The sequence below is a fragment of the Echeneis naucrates genome, chromosome 21, assembly GCF_900963305.1.
Source record: "Echeneis naucrates chromosome 21, fEcheNa1.1, whole genome shotgun sequence".
Lineage (NCBI taxonomy): Eukaryota > Metazoa > Chordata > Actinopteri > Carangiformes > Echeneidae > Echeneis > Echeneis naucrates.
In genome coordinates this window covers 20,735,264-20,753,120 of record NC_042531.1, presented here as the reverse complement: position 1 = coordinate 20,753,120, position 17,857 = coordinate 20,735,264, and the positions used below count along the sequence as shown (strand labels likewise).

The following is a 17,857-nucleotide window of genomic DNA, read 5'->3' as shown; positions in this document are numbered from 1 at the left end:
CATTCCCCATGCCCTAGGGGAAAAAAGTTCATCTGGTTTTCTTTGTTCTTCAAACCAGTGATATTTCCTTGTCAATAAATAATGGGGGTTTTACTGAAGCCTTCATTTGCTGATCAAATTGAGAGTCTCTTTGCTGGGCTTCAAAGCGGACTCAAAGGCTCTTGTGAATGCATTAAAACAGATGACTCGTAAAGGAGAGTTAAGAAAGCTGATTGACAGCGTGGGTGTATAATTAAAATCTACAGAGAAGCAGGGGGCCGAGGGTCCTTATTAAGACCATGCTGTACATTCTCCTCACAAATCCCATATGCATATTCTCATAACACTCTAACACCCCTTTAGTCTCATCTTTTGAGCAAGAATCTTCTGACTTTTGTATCCCATTCCTGACTCTAATTTGATTTTCTCTTAGTTTCAAAGCCAATTACGTTCACAATAACTGCTCAGAAGGAATACCTAATTATAGTTTGTACAGTACAAGTGAATACAAAGGCAAAACACAGGCCTTTCTTTGTTTCAGTAAAGCACACGAGACAAAGACCTCAGCCACACCTCACACTCAGTTTAGATATTTAACATAATAGCCCTTTTTTAAGTGTAGTAGGGCTTTGCTTTTGTGTGGCACGCCACAGTAGGTGGGCAAGAGTCCAAGGGTAGATTACATTTGAAAACTGAAACACATAGAGCGTTTTTGTTGTTGTCGCCTATTCTCTATTCTCTAACCAGCTGCAGGCAAAATTACAGCACTCAGCTTCTCTGTCTGTCTGTCTTTGTGTCTATCTCTTTCTGCAGTTTGAGGGCTGCTCCAAAGCTTACTCCCGCCTGGAGAACCTCAAGACCCACCTCAGGTCCCACACCGGAGAGAAGCCTTATGTTTGTGAACATGAAGGCTGTAACAAGGCCTTCTCCAATGCCTCAGACCGGGCCAAACACCAGAACCGCACACACTCAAACGAGGTACATTCACACACAGAAACACATGCACGCAAGCACACACGCACACGTACATGCAGCATTCACCTAAGACATTGGCTTTCCAGCTTATACAAACTGATGCTTTGTCATAATGTTGTTTCTCTGTCATGTAATGTGTCTATCTTGTGTAAGTGTTTGCCGGATAAATTCTGATATGTAGTGCTTGCTCTTGAAGGGAAATGTTGGTTCTATTTAACAACTCCATATAGCTGGTTTAGACCTGCTCTATTAAGTAAAGTTCCTTGATGTAACTTGTTTACTATTTGGCACTGTATGAACATATTTCATCTATTTGACATGATATGTCACCTGGGAGGCAAAAACCAGGGCAAAAAGCTTAACTGTGCTCACTAAAGGTCTGAAATCATAAAAGGAGGGGTACATGTCACCCTATATATATATATATATATATATATATACATATAAATATTTCATAATGCCACAACAAAAAGCTGCCAGTGGTGCATTCCATTCCAATCCAACTACATGCAATATGAACTGTCTTATCTTTATCTGTTCCATAATGAGGTTTTGTGTTATCTGCTATGACTTTTCATCCAGATGTGTTAAATCCCTCTTTACAGAAACCATATGTGTGTAAGATCCCTGGTTGCACCAAGCGCTACACAGATCCCAGCTCTCTCAGGAAGCATGTAAAGACAGTCCATGGACCCGAGGCCCATGTCACCAAGAAACAGCGCAGTGATGCTCCACCACGACAGCAGCCCCCCAAAAGCAATGGAGAGAATGAGGCGAAGCACGGCCCAAGAGGTGCAGACAGCAAGATCGTGGCCAACAGCACTTCTCGAGGAGTGGATGACTGCCTACAGATCAAATCCATCAAGACGGAGACCTCAATGGTGTGTCCTGATCACATCACTGAAGTAGTATATAGCATGAGAAGTGAAATTCTTAAAAAATTTAACTTTTGGCATTTGATTGACTGCACATTGAAGGAATTCTACCAATGATCAGTGCCATCTGTTAAAGTAACATTAATGCGTGCCTCTCAGTTGGCTTCTAAACATACAGGGATGTTTAGAAACCAACAGGGAGAGGCACGCTCTTATTTTCCCACTTTACCAACATTCCTCCAAGGTTAAATGTTTTTCTATCAGCATGGCCTGCATCCTTCCTAACTCCTCTCTCTGACTGTTGCTTGAACTTGCTTTTCTTTTTCTCTTAAAACCTTCCTCACGGACAGACTACACTGAGGTGAGCGCTCAGAACCATACCTGTGATCTTGGATTGTGTTCCTTACTAAACTGCTGCATTTGCATGATATAAAATGGACACCATAATCCATCTTTGTATGTAGGGCACACATATATATGCATATGTGAAGAGACACACACCCAGAGCACTGATGTTAAACTAATTTATTTATTTATTTATTTGTGTGTTTGTGTGTACAAGATCACAGGCAGTAGATTCCACTGTCGGCCGATGATAAAAGTCATTGTCACATTAATATTCAAAGGCTGGGACTGTTTTAGCATGCATGCTGAACAAATGCTGCCAACATCAAGCTGTGATCAAGACTTGAGTTCATTTTTGGCCAGTTTGAATTTGTTGCCGCTGGATTGTTGCTCAAAGAACTCATCCATTATCCACTTGTTTTTCATGTTCTGAATAAATCAAACCCATCAATAACTGATGAGATTATGGAACTATAGTCCTTCATTAGTTATTACAAAACACCATTACAATCAGAATTTTTAACTGGGGTGATTATTTAATATTGAACAATACATAATGGGCTTCTCTGCACTTGGCATGCAGCTGTAGCTATTGTTATTTTACTCAATTATTTCTATTTTTGACTTCACTTTGGTAGTTTTGTTTTTCATATTTATTCTCATCATATGCATTGATAAGAAAGGTTTGGCAGAACTTCTATGTTTGATTGATTACACTTAAATGAAATTCCTCCCCACTGTCCTCCTGCAGACGTATCAGTCCAGTCCTGGTGGCCACTCATCATGTAGCAGTGAACCATCCCCTCTCGGCAGCATCAACAACAACGACAGTGGAGTAGAGATGGCCATGCACAGTGGGGGCAGCTTTGGGGACCTCAGCACACAGGATGAATGCCCCATGGTTGACTCCACTGTTTCCGCTGGGGGACAGCAAGGTGGGGTGGGGCTGCAGTTAAGGAAAGCTGCAAGTCATGGTTTAGGGGTCACCATAAAGCTGGAGAACATCAAAAAGGAGAGGTTGAAAACAGTGAGGGACTCCTGCCCCTGGGTCAGCTCTCCACCACAGCCTCTACAGGGCCAGCGCAGCAGCATGAAACTTCCTCCCATACCTGCAGTTGGTAAGTGCGAGAGGCTGACAAAACTGTGTGCCATTAAGCTTCCATATTGTATAAAGGGAAATGTCACTGTCTGCTTTCATTATAAAGCAGCCAAGGTTCATAGTGCTATTGTACAAGAGGGCTAAATGGCCAATCAACCCGCTGAAAAACAGTCATTCATTGTATGTTCACAATACAATGGGAAATATTTGCAGGTGTCATTCGTTGTTGTTACTATGTAATACTCTTCTTTGTATCTGTCAGGTTCCTTGCTCGAGAGCTCCAACATGATGAGTAACCTAAGTGGCCTGAACCCCAGCCAACGCTTGGGTGACCTGTCTTCATGTGAAATCACGCTGCTGAACCAGCTGAACGAGCGGCGGGACAGCACTACCAGTACCATGAGCTCAGCTTATACTTTGAGTCGGCGCTCTTCTGGTATTTCACCCTGCTATTCCAGTCGTCGCTCTAGTGAGGCGTCCCAGTTTGGTGTCAACCGCCAGAACAACATCAGCTCAGCTGACTCCTATGATCCAATCTCCACTGACCTGTCTCGCCGCTCTAGTGAAGCCAGCCAGTGTGGAGGTGGTGGTGTTGGTGCAGGAAATATCCCAAGCCTGCTTAGTTTGACACCTGCTCAGCATTATCGCCTCAAGGCAAAGTACGCTGCCGCTATAGGTGGCGCCCCACCAACGCCTCTTCCCAATATGGATCGAATGAGCCTGAGGACCCGTATGGCCTTGTACAATGACTCCCAGGAGGGTACATTTCATCCATTCCACCAGCCACCCTGTGCAATTGCACCCCGACGCTGCAGTGACACTGGATATGGTACCCAGAGCATGATGCCCCATGAGGTACCCACCAATCTTCCCCGCCGTGCCAGTGACCCAGTACGGCGTCCCATTGACCATCTCTCCTTCCCGCGGGTCCAGCGCTATAATAGCATGATTAACATTAACCCCATGAATGCATCAGCTTCAGAACACCATCAAGCACTGGCTATGCATGGTTACACTCGCTCTGATGGTAGCCTTCAACGCTACCCATTTGCCCCCAGACCACCCAGCATCTCTGAGAATGTAGCCATGGAGAACATGGCAGTGGATGGGATAATGACTGTGGGGGAACAAAATGGGGAGGATGACATGGTGCTTCCAGACGATGTGGTGCAGTACCTCAGGTCTCAGAATTCTGGACTTTCAGGTCACAGCTCTGGGCAAGTGGACTATCATTCCAACAATCAGACTCAGGGCTACCAGACCATGACGGCCCCTGCAACATCATTTTATGCACACAGGAGGATGGCCATGGTGGATGCAGCCATGGCTCCATCTGGGCTGACCTTCTCAGCACCATCAAACAACGTTAATAAGAATAACATGCCAGTGCAGTGGAATGAGGTGAGCTCTGGGACTGTGGACACCACAGCCAAGCTCTCCAGGCAGCAGCATCATCCTCTCAAGGGGAATCTAGCTGTGGTACAGCAGAGGCACAATTTTGGATCCTTCCAGGTACAAGGTCAGGGCCTGGGCAGCAACCAGCAGGTAATGCCTATGAGTCAGAATATTTCTATGCAGGGGTATGCTAACCACAGCCAACGGCTGATGAACATTACCCACCAGCAGAATCAGCAACAGAGACAATACAACAATGGGAACTTAAATGAGCACATGAGTCCTCAGCGAGGATATGGCCAAGAGGCAATCCCAAATTCTATAGCTGCTAGTACTAGTGTGAGACCTACCTGCAACAGTATGGCAGATTCAGACCTGCAAAGTTACAAAGCAAGGACACAGGCTGATGAGTATTCTCATGTAAACCAAGTGGGTCAGCAGCGAAATTTAAATGGTCTGTCCCAGCAGCAGCAGCAGAACAATATCCATAATGAAGGCAGAGGGATGTTACAACCCCGGCCTCCCACAGAGCCCAAGTCTCTTACCAGACAGCACACAGGGTCTAGCATGATGCAACCAAACCGAATACCTAAGTCAAGTGATTTGAGCTACAGTCATGGTAATGACACCTCAGAGGCCAGCCCAAAGAGGCCCAGTGGGTCAGTCGCCCACAGTAACAGCACTGAAAATCAGAACTCTGCTGTGTTTTACACAGGTCAGATTCATATGTTTGAGCCAACTTCCGTTAGCTTTGAAACTCCCATGTCCCCCAGAGCCAGCCAGGCTCCTGCAAGCAGCAACACTTCAGCAGCCAACATCGCCTCACCTGGAGTCAACCAGGTCTCCAGCAGTACTGTGGATTCTTCTACTGGTGGATCTGGTGGCACAGAGCACATCCAGATTGACTTTGACACCATGCTAGATGATGGGGACCATTCTAGCCTAATGTCAGGCACCCTGAGTCCTGGCCTTCTGCAGAGTCTTTCCCAGAGTTCCTCACGCCTGACTACCCCCCGCAACTCTGTCACCCTTGCATCTGTACCGGCAGGGATTGGCAACATGGCTATTGGTGACATGAACTCCATGCTCACAGCTTTGGCTGAGGAAAGCAAGTTCCTGAATATGATAAGCTGAGAGCAATCAAACACCTCATCACCAAATCATTTTTTCCATTTCTATATCAGGAATATATGGGCTACATGAGAAAGCACTGACTGAGCAATGCAAAACTGGTTATTTCTTTTTTTTTTTTTCTTTTTGTTGGCCATATTAAAATACTCATCTTGTAATAGTTGCTTCAGATTATGTTACATTAAAATTTGAATAGCATGTATAATTAGGGTTAAGCACCATTTACTATCATTATTTGTTAAAAAGCCATACTTTTTAGCTACAAACATATGATAGCCCAGGATGTATGAATGCATCTACAAACAACTGCTATTCAATATTTGCTGGTGTCAAAGCCCTTTACAAAGTGGTGCACTGACTGCAGTTCACATAGTGCCTTTCTGAGGACATCAAGGTTGAACATCTTTGAAGAGACATGACATCAGTAAACAGGAAATGGACACAATATGTAGATATCAGATTATATTTTCTCATGAAGACCTTTATGTATATAGATTATAATGTATGGTACTTGCTTTAAGTTATGCTATAGGCTTTTGATGTTTGATCTAGGGCTGTCAAAAAAAGAACAGTGTCACATCAACCCCTCCCTTTTTACAAACGATGAGAAATATTTAATAACTACAATAACTTTTATATTTGTTTTCTGAGGATTGTAAAGCATATTCTCACAAGGCTAAGCGATGGTTTGCTTCTGTGTGCAAGGTCCAATAAATGAGATAAGTAAAGAGACTTACAGCACATATATGGGTTGACTACCTTAAAAATAGGTAGTTATTCCAAAATTACAAAAGTTTTATTTCCAACCAGGTTCAAAATGTTGTTTTGTATGTTTTGTTTCTGTATGACAGATTTCATATGTGCTTTTTTACAGGTATATTTGCATTATGTCACAGAACTATTAGTGACTAACACGTTTCACTTCACCACTAAAATTACTGGTTGCGTCAAGCATTAAGGTTGATGAATACAATCTGAGCCCAGCAACGACCTGCTTGCCCAATATGAAGAAAAAAAAAACTGTAAACATTAATTATTGTGTACCTTATATATGCACTTTATTGAATTTAATTCAATAACTTGCAGCATAAGAAGTAGACAAAGACACATTGTCATGACAACCAGTTTCAATTATATCAAAATTTTTGAACAGTTCAATCTAATTAGATTTTTTTTATTTGATTTATGTCAGCATGGAGTAATTCCATCGTCTTTGTTTGTTTCTCTTTCTCTTTACACAGTAAAGCATTTGACAGCCCTAGTTTAAACACATAGTTGTACAAAATTATAGTCCACAAATATTAAGTGTTTTTTGATCATGGTCTGAGCTCTTGGGAATAGCACTGATGAACACTGAACAGATTTTCTTTTTTGCCCTCTGGATCAGATGCATTAACTCTCCACGGCCCCATCTCACAAGGGTAAATAATTGGGAAGGACAAGGATATGCCTCTGTGTTGGTCTATCAGGGCACATGAACCCCTGTGTCTGATGAAGTGCATTCTCTAAAAGAATATACAAGTACCTCTGTGTGTTGCCAGTAGAGCTCCCACCCTAATTAACGCATTCATACCACCTCCCCACACTGTACCCTGTCTCTCCCCTGGGTTCTGGATGAACTGCAGAAAGTCCAAGAAGGAACACAGACTTTGATAAGTCCTGCTTCTGACAGGACTGGTGAACTAGCCTTCTAAATTCCTCAGTTTTATTATGTTTGCTGAATTTCTAAGTAGCCTTTCAAATGTTTGTGTGTGTATGTGTCCATTCACTTTTACTATGCTCATTGTGTGGGTATGTGTGAGTGTGTATATAGCTTTTGTACATTTCAAATAAACTATCTCCTTTTTTTCTGTTTAAATCCCTTGGTTGTGTCTTCTTTGAAATCACATGGTCTGCAGTCCCTGGAGACCACATGAAAGTAAGACTAGTGTTCAATGAGGGAAATCGTGCTTGGCATGTTCTCAGACTCCTGTGGAATATGATACATAGAGCAAGCACCAATATACTCACTGTAACTTATGACAACCTGGCAATATGCATGAAGGATGCATTGTGTTTTCACAAACAGTAATGATAATTCTGAGCACCAGCCTGACTTGAGAAGTGACTGAATACTGCAAAAAATGTAATGCCTGCACACGCTACATAATTTCCAAACCAGTGCCCAGTAAAGTAGCTTTTTTTCCTTTAAGTGTGACCAAAAGGGTGGAAAGGTAAATAAAATATGAATCTCAAAACCAAACTGATCTTCATTTGAGTAATCCAACATCAATTCAAACTGCTGTTTTGACATATGCATTTAGACACAGCTTTAATGTCTGAAGGTAAATGGTTGCATTTCCAATTTAAAAACAAAAAAAATAAGAAAGAAAAGATTTGGACAAAACCAAATAAATGCAAGATAAGTAAGATTATGTTTAACTTACAAACTGGTGACGTTACACACAGTTGCTGTCAAATCTGAAAATTCTGAAACTCTGGTCTGGTTGTAGGCAGCTGGGGACATTTCATGGGATAACACACTTGAAGGGAAATCAGTCAGCATTGTGAATGACCACTTTCCATCAGTGACATTGTTTTCACAATGTTTTTTAAGATTTTATTTTTAAAATGATTATTTAAGTGACTGATATTTGGAAAAAATATTTCACAGTGTGGATACAGCTAAGATGATACTAAAAATAGTTAATTCATATGTGATGGATTATGGTGACGTATAGACACACAGTCAAACCACAATGTGCAACAACTTTAGAATTTGGTTTGAGCTTCATTTTAACAAGCTTATGGTTAGGATATATTCATTTTTAATCTCATAACAACTATGACAAACAATTGTAAGAGTAAGGTTTGGAGGTTTGTATTAATTGTTTACAGTGTCTCTTTTTCCACCAAAAAATCAACTACAATAGTGTTCTTCCAATGAATCCCTCACATTCTCCAAGTCAAGTATGGTAGTATTGTGGTAGGAGATAAAATCAGGCAGGTAGCTAACAAATTGTTGTTTTAACCCTACCTATCCAAACTTTCTTACTGGAAGATACATAAAGGCACAAGTTAACTCATTAACTCTTTTTAATACCTGTTATTTTTTGCACCCCTAATTTCTTTTGTTTTAGAGCCAAGTCTCTTTGCAGCTGCATTTGCATTAATAATATAGGAGTAACACTTTTACTTTTACTTTGAAGCCCTCTCTTTCTTCTGAACATATCATATATTTTTTGATGTTCTGGTGAAGAAGACAAAGTGTAATTTTCAGTTGTTGAGCTTTTATGTACAATTCTTCTGGCTGCATGTTGGAGCAAAGCACAGGCTAGACACAAAATGTATACAAAGGAGTTTGTGAAGTTAGATGCCAAAATCCACAGCAGCAGGCTGGCTTCAAAGTACATCTGAGGTGAGTATGTGGCGCAAGAAGGGGGGGCGTAGGAAAAAATTCAGGAGAGAGGAAGAGCTACTGTGGGGAAGAATAGGGCAGAGCAAGAAAAGGTGGGGAGAAGGAGAGATACTACTGATAAGTCAAGGAGATTGGTGTAACAGAAAATATGTTGAGATCAAATTTTATATATGCAGAATGCTAAAAGAAAGAGAAAAAAAAATCACCTTTAATTTGACAGTATATTCAAAAGTGGTCTGGTTAAAAGTGAAGCCCACTGATTGCTTTTGCCACCGGAATTTCTTATTCTCTTAGAGAGAGGATGGAAGAAAAACAGCCTTAGGGTAAAGAGTCACACCAGAGAGGAGAACAAGGGGTTAGTGAGGCAGAAATGGATGCTTAGACAAAGCACACAAATGAGGTGAAAGGGGGTGCCCTGAAGCACACTATTCCATATAGTAAATGGGCATGCACACCCAGTACAGTATGTATACAGAAAAACCAAAGGGATCAATGTTTTTCTTGTCAGTGCTTAACACAAAATGAAGGCTTTAAAATGACGAATGAACAGGATTATTGGGGTCAAACTCCCACTGACAATGGCCTTACAAAGTTGATATGGCTAACATATCAGCAAACAATGGCCTTACAAAGTTCATACAATTAATGTGTTGGCAAACAATGGCCTTGAAAAGTTAATATGTTTACAAACAATTGTGCGGCTAGCAGGACCGGTCATCAGCAATGTTATTTCTGGTCAGCCCAGTTGTCACATTGTCAATTTCAATAAATTTCTCTTTAGAGGCTAAATGCTCAACTAAATTCACTTGGTCGTAGCTACTGGTCATTGCAAGCCAAGTAATATTGAAGAATGAACCAAAAGTTGCAGCCAGTAAAAACAAAGCAATGACCGTGAAACTTGCAATGATTATTTTGTGTGTTTTTCATTATGAACATTACCTCTCTTACAGTTTGTATGGTCATTGATCATGAGAAGAATATTAATTAAATTAACTTCAAAGAAATAACCAGCTTTCAGCCATATTCACTTATTCAAAGATTAGATGCAGAAAACAAAGACAAGACACAAAACCTTAAACCATCCAGGCTGATCTTTCGTTATTGGTGACCATGAACGGGCTTCATGAATCAATCTTCAGGTTTGTAAAACAATGGGAAAAAAAGGGCAGTGTTTTCAGAGATGTGGAGCGGAGGGAGAAGGAAAGCACCATCTCTTGGTCTGTGGAAGCCCATTCCTCAGTTCAGCTGTCCTTAATTGGCCTAGTATTTCCCTGCAGGAGTCTGAAGTGCCAGTGTCTGTCAAGAAGAAGGCAATCAGAGAAAGTCAGCTGTTGGTCAGTGACATTAGCATCCTGCACCACGACTGCTACAAGACAAAAAAAACACACTTCTGGGGCAGAAGGTCAAATGGATGAAAGATTGCTGTCCCCTCCCCACTCAGCCCAACCAGTCAATGTAGATGGCTGCCCTCCCTGGCCCGGTTCCACCTCTTAAAGGACGTTTTTCTTTGCCACTGTTGGGTCTCTTCAACAATTCCATAAAGAGTTTGGTCTAGACTTGCTCTATGTGTAAAGTGCCTTGATGTAACTTTGCTATGATTTGATGCTATATAAATAAATTTGATTTGATAACAGTAGCAAATGGTAAAACAAGACAATATGGTCTATCCTTAAAAGCTCATTCATACACAACATTTGCACTAATGAAAATAAATGGGGATGTTGTCCATTGACATTGTTACAATTTGGTGCTACATAAATAAGGTTTGATTTTGAGTTTTTTATGTTGTAAACTATCCAATAAATGTTAAATTTATTGTACTAAATGGATAAGCTTATCATTCTCATAAGGCATTCACTGATGTTTTATAAAGTGCCAAAAGATTAACAAAGGTAATTAGGTGAAATTCCTCCGCAAATGTTGCAATGGATGGCCAAGAAATTCCTGCTTATCAACACCATTACCACCATTAGTTCAGCAAGAAACCAAGCTTTCAACTTTGGTTTCACCACACACACACACAAAGTTAACTGAGTCTAATCAGTCTCAGTTAAGCACACGATCAAACTGGAGTACTGCATTGTGTGTGTTAGCATGCACCTATTTTGTTGTGTACTGATCCTAAATCAATCACTGTCACTCTGCACTGATGCGTATCTGGGATACCAGTAATTATATTAAACAGCCATCTTTTTCATAACCAACTTTTCACTTTTCCAAGTCTTCTTTTACTTTGTCTTTTACTACTTGTGGAAATACAAAGATTTGCCTAAGTCTTACTAAAAGTAAGTCCAAAAATCTGAGACATCTTTCTTATGGCAGCCTGGTTTAGTAGATGTTATGCTGTGCTAATGTGATAGTAGATTTATCAATAATAAGGGCACTTGTGTGTGCACTTTGATGATATTGCTATAAGTGGATGCACTAAAATTGTAATAAATGCAACTAAAATTCCAATTGTAACATATACTGAATAAAAAAGTGCTGGAGTGTGTCACAGTGTGCTCCTTGACCTCTAAGGGCAGGTCATCATAATAAAGTGGTTCACTGGCTTGGACTGCTGTGCACCTCTCCCCTTGGTTCAGGTTTTCATCAAAGGCTTCCTGCATTGAGCACCATGCCTACTGAGATCAGAGGGACCTGACCCGTGTCTGAGTCAGGGTTACCTACTGCTCCAATGGAGCTTTGGTCCATCCTGCTGCTGTTAGCCCAAGGGCAGAACATGCCCTTCTAAATTGTGGAAGTGCAAGAATTATGATCAACTTGCACAGAGCCTAGGGGAAAGCTGTGATGAAGGCCAGCATTGTGACCATCCTTGGGGTTGTAAGTGTCCAGAGTTGGTCCCCAACACAGATCATGACCTCTTCTAGGTTATCCTTATTGCTGACTTGAGGTCAGATGCTCTTCGAACCTCACCATGAGCGGACTGTCTGAAGAATGCCCGCATTTGATTGAAGTCAGTGGGCCATGAAAGGCTTATATGTGCGTGGGGAGTGGATGACCTTGTCTTAGCGTTTGGTCAGCACCATTTTAAAACTCTCATATGCTTTTTAAGTGTTTTCCAGCTTCCTGTTTTAACCGGCTGAAAGAATGTACAGCCACTTATCACCAACTGCCCTACCCTTTGGAATGAATTGTCTATCAGTACTCACATGTTACTCTGATAATGAAAGCATAATTGTGCATTCTGTTTTGTCAGCTGAATACCAAGCCATTGTGATGCATTTTTAATATTCCTGTGTGAATTAACTAGTTTAAGATAGACCTATTGTTGTTGAAAATAAAAATGTTCTGGGCAAAGACTACTTGGAGTATGGGTTGTGTATGGGTTGGGTATGTTCTTCTATTTTGACTGAAACATTTTATGGAGGCCACATTGACCAGAGAGCCACCTCCTCCCAACACTGTGAAAAGCCTTTCATCGTGGTATTTGGGTTTCTTCTGAACACACTAACAGACCAAAGTAGTTTTCCCACCCTAAACCTGAACTCTTGACCTCATTTTGGGGTTGGAACACATGAGTTGTAACTGATGATGATGGACTAGTATTTCTACATCCACAAGTTATAATTATGGAGTGGAAATGGCAACTAGAAGTGGTCTGAATAGCTGAGCATGGCTGAGAGACAGTGGAATGTAAGGCTTTCAGAAAAGGCCTTCCATGTAAATTTACCCATTACCCACTCGCAAACAGATCTTTTCATGCTTGTTTGTTTTTTTCATAATCATACAGGTCAGGAATATATTAAAAGAACACAGCACTGAGACAATCTTCATAAATCAATGGAACAAAGAGGATAATGGTGCCATGAGGCATTTTGGAAACCCTAAGCACAGTTACCTTCTGGTGTCAGCTATCTCTAAGTCTCAGTTTCTGAACATGAGGCCTGACAATCTCACAAGTATCATATATTCGCCCCTTCTTTTCTCCAGGGCTGGAAGCAGAGAAAAAAAACTGGCCAGACAGAACACAGATTGTTTCCTGCCACACAATGCATAATGGCCCACTTGCCAAATTAAGTACCCCTTAGCACACACAGCAGGTCTGTGTACAATGGTAAACCACTGTGGCGCTCTTCAAGGAAGGAACAAGTGTTGCATACATCCTAGACGTGATGCCAACATATGGGACACTGTCTATTTTGGGGAATAGTTTTTTTATTTTTCACTTTTTCATTCTCTGTCATCTTCTTTTGTCTTTTAAAGCACTGTAATTGGGTTAAACTATGTCTAAAAATGCATAGACATTTAACTGTCTGCGCAAAAGCCTGTAACTATTGCCTTGCAGACAGTTCTTCTGGCTGATCTAATTTGGAATTGTTGGTAAAATATGAAATGCTAGCACAAATGAGAAAGCTACACAAATGCCAAAAACCACCATCAACTTTAATTTAACCATCAACCAAAAAGAACTGTATTGTCTTCCAGGAACTATTCCAATCACATCAGTGAGCCCCACTGCTGAACTGAAGCTTGTGTCTGCATTACCAAGAACACACACAAGTCAGTCCCTCGCTGTCCTGCCAACATAAAATAAATGTGAATTAACGCAGTGCAAACTTATCAATTACTCCTATTGGTATTATATTAATTCGCCAAGAAATACTTTTCCCAGCTTTGATTTTTTGTTTGTTTGTTTTGCTTTTTATTCGGGAATTATTGTTTTGTCTTTTTAAGATTTATTTTTTCGCTTTTATCACTTTATTTAAACCCAGTAACTGGCACAGAGGCCAACAGGAAACAGGGAGAGAGGGGAGTAACTTGCAGCATAGCTCCCGAGCTGGAACTAAACCAGAGACACTGAAATTATATGGGACACTCTGTAAACTACACAACCACCAGCCCTACCACATTTTTTTTTCTTTTTTTTTTAAGAAATTAAATTATATCATATACACTGGTGACATGTCAAAGGTGTACCCTCACCCAGAACATTGGTGGGGATTGGCTCCAGCACCACTTGTAACCTAGAAACAGATAAGAAGCAGGAAATGAGTGTGAGAGAGAATGAGTCAGAATGGCACAACTGTGACCTGTTTTACAACTGCATTAAGAAACTGTCTTCTCATTTGGAGATGAGAGGACAGGATGATGGGAAAGAAACAAACAGTATGAGCACTTTATTACATTTTACATTGTAAATAGAAATTTTATTGTATTGAGGTCTATGGGAAAATTGCCATATTGGTTTAATAAAAAAAAAGATCGAAGATGGCAATTGCCAAATAACAAACTGCAAATGGCAGTAGTTCTCAATGGCTCTCCAGGGTTAACATTTAGTGTTCGCTAATATGCACTGTTGTCGATACGTGTTCCCAGTGCTGGATGAAAGGAGTGCATCACCACAGGCCTCTTCAGTTCACTATAGTCCTACACTGGGTTATATCAACTCACGCTAGCAGCTATCTAATACATAATTTACAAAGAAAGCAAATGTTAATCTGAAAAACAGGCTCTATGAAACGTAAAAAAAGTAGCTTGCAGATAACACATTGTGATTTATTTTATGATGCTACTCCTGTATTACGCTCTAATTATAAACTATTGCTTTCCTGCCAGTGTGGTACTCTCACATGATTCAGTGACACAATGTCAATTTGTCACCCCTGAAATCAATTCCAGAGATTATTTCGAAAGACAGAATTTTATTTTAACCAAAATTTCCAGCCCCACGCAGAGTATTTGCCAATGGTTCTGTTATTAATCTCACAGTATTTGTTGTCAACTTCTGTTGTAGCAGGAGCGGAACAGTACATCAGCAAACACTTCCCCTGTTCTAGTAGCTGCCAATATGTTAGAAAAGTAATGTAGGGGTGACCTACAATATTATATGGAGCTTCAAAAATAGTGCATATTATGGAACTAAATTATTTTTAAATAAAAAAAAATTATTATTATTATGTTACTCCACTGATGAATATCATACATGTATTTTAGTCATAGATGCATCTTTCCTAAAGGACGGAAGAAGACACACTCACTACTTGGCTTTTAGTGTACCTTCAGTACAGTGCTAAAGTCTTCACTGATATCTGGGCTTTTAGCACTCCAAAGTGTAAAAACCTCCCATTTCAGGTGTCAAAGCATTATCACACATCTAATCTCCAGCTACATGGGGAAGGGTGACTAAGAGCATAGTTTTGACTGACAGCTGCTAAATGCTCATATATTCGACATACAACAAAAGCTGCTCAGCTATTCTTGGCTGCCCATCAACTTTGACAGGTTTTGAATAAATGCACATCAGAATACATTGATCCAATAGTCAAGCTCTAATGCAAAAGTATTTAGTTGTTTACCAATCCAAATCTGCACTGATGCATGTCCGGGAAACCAGCTGTTAAATTCTCCAGCAGTGCTGGTCGTCATAGGCAATGATCTTGAAGCAAGATCCTCCTGACTCTCTGAATGAAACAATGTCAATAAAGCTGATGTTTGAATGCAATGACTATTGTACTTGAAGTTTGAAGTTTGAAGTTCTTCTGTACATATCATGGTCTGTGGTCTATGGTCTATCCAATTCAATGACTGGAAGAAAAAAAAAATATCAAAGATTTTCCCACACTGCTCTCTTCACACATTATTTTTGCTGGTTTTGCCAACATGTAGTGTATTTAACAGTTCACATGCTGTTAGCCAGGAAGACGTTTGTGTTAAAAATACAAAGTCAGACTTTGGATGTTGATTTATAAGCAGACTACTTTCACAGATCTTTGGCCAAGGAAGCTTTTATTTGGGAAGTTTGCATGTTCTGCCTCTTCTGTCTGATTTCCTCCATTAGTCCTAACTGCATTAAACTATGCAGTTAGATTAGGTTAACTGGTGAGAAGGTAATTAATAGATTGATGCAACAAAGATGCAATAGACACGCATGTAGATGGCATAGAAGGATGGATGCCTTCTCAGAATGAAGACTGAAATTACATAGATTACCATGAAATGTACAGAAAATCATGGTCCCCAGTAGAAACACCAACAAAGATGCATGATCGTTTTTCCACATTAAGCTGTAGTGATAAATATAATTACAAGGTTATGTACTGTGAGGCATGAAGTGACGGAAAGAGCTGTTTCACTAAAATGCAAATTCTGTGATGTACAGCACATCCAGCAGTTTCATTCTCTGCATTTACAGATCAAACTAACACACGCAAAAAAAATATTAAAGTTGCATTCCTCTTTTATATCTTTAATTAGATATTTAACCATAAGGTGAAACAAATCTAACCAGTAATCCAAATATTAAGTGCATTGGCCTTTTCCATATTAGCCTTGTTTAAAAAACCATCACCAGGATGTGAAAGCCACTGAATGACAGTCTTGATGGAGACGTCATGTGAGCTGGCAGCGGTGCAGTGCCCCTGAGTGTAAAAGCTGTTCGCTGTGCTCAGTGAACACCCTGCTTTGTATTGAATCAAAAAGCCCTTGCTGATTGTTCTATTCTCCTCTGGCTGTGTGTCTCTGTGACAGCAGTTCCAAGAGCCAGACCCTCGCCACCACTGCACTTCCCAACCATAAAAAATGGCCCACTTCCCCCCTCTCATTTTTGTCCATTAGCAATCCAGAGGGGGAGGCTTTGCTGAAAACAAATAACAACAAACAAAAGACCAAAGTGGGGCGAGGAATGTGGAAGGGGGTGCAGAGGGAGAACTTCTGTGTGAAATAATTGCGAGGAACAATTTCAAACAGATGTCTGTTTGGACTTGGCCCTGGGCTCGTGTCCCCATTAAATATAGTGATTTGATTGGAAAACAAGCATGTGACATGGGCTGGCAGCCAGCCGCGCCATTCGGGGGCTCTCTAATGACCTCTGAGGGTTGTAGGGTCGTCGGAGTAAAAGCAGATCAGAGAGGATGTGAGGCCAGCGGCCAGGACAGGACCCATAAATCCAACCCATTCTCGGAGGAAGCCATCTTTTTTCACTTCGACATGAGAATTAAAATACAATCACAATTGTAACATTGTGCTCCCATCAGTGTGCAAAGGTTATAATTCAAAGCGTGCAGATGGGAGGCAGGGTTGGATGGCAGTGGACTTTTGAGTGGAAGATCAGCAGAGTTGGGTATTTTAAGTTCGATGAGAACTGCTGCTCCCTGTTTATGGGAAACTGTCCTATAGATCTGTATATTAAAATGACTTAGTTGTAAAGACTTGATATCATTAATGAGATCAAGTTCTTGAATTTGGCTCACAAGGAAATGCTTTCAGCTAAATGAAGTTTATGATCGCTGTACTAATGTATCATGAATGGGACGCATTACTGCAGTGGGAACATTTGTTAAGAAGAAATCTCAGATGGCATAGCTGAGCGTGAGTTTTTCTTTCAATTTTCACCCAGCTCAGTTTTTCACAGATGTGTTCATGCAGGATGGACAGCTGCATTTTATGGCAAAATGGCACAAGATGGCCAGGATCATTTTCATTCACATTGGCCACTGAAGGAACACATGTGCTTTTCACTTCATCAAAAATAATAACCTCATCAGACTGCCAAAGAACGGGAGAAATTCTAATGAGCGCGCCTTATTTTGGCAGAAAGGGTTTGTAGCTGAGATTGAGCTAAGATCATCGTTACACAGTTCTAATACTCTCCCGACAGAGTAGGAAATATTATGAAGATCATCACACGCACACACACACACACATACACTATCCAAAGCT

At 40.7% G+C, this 17,857-nt stretch overlaps 1 protein-coding gene across 1 annotated transcript in view; it reads left to right on the top strand.

The window, feature by feature from the left end:
• gli2a (GLI family zinc finger 2a) overlaps window positions 1-7,651 on the top strand; it is an 82,463-nt gene extending 74,812 nt beyond the window's left edge. The window contains exons 11-14 of the mRNA XM_029530563.1: window positions 793-957; window positions 1,560-1,835; window positions 2,926-3,292; window positions 3,536-7,651. Of these exons, the coding sequence (XP_029386423.1) occupies window positions 793-957; window positions 1,560-1,835; window positions 2,926-3,292; window positions 3,536-5,802 (3,075 nt within the window). The 3' untranslated portion in view covers window positions 5,803-7,651. The remainder of the gene's footprint in view (window positions 1-792; window positions 958-1,559; window positions 1,836-2,925; window positions 3,293-3,535) is intronic.
• The last annotated feature ends 10,206 nt before the right edge of the window (window positions 7,652-17,857 follow it).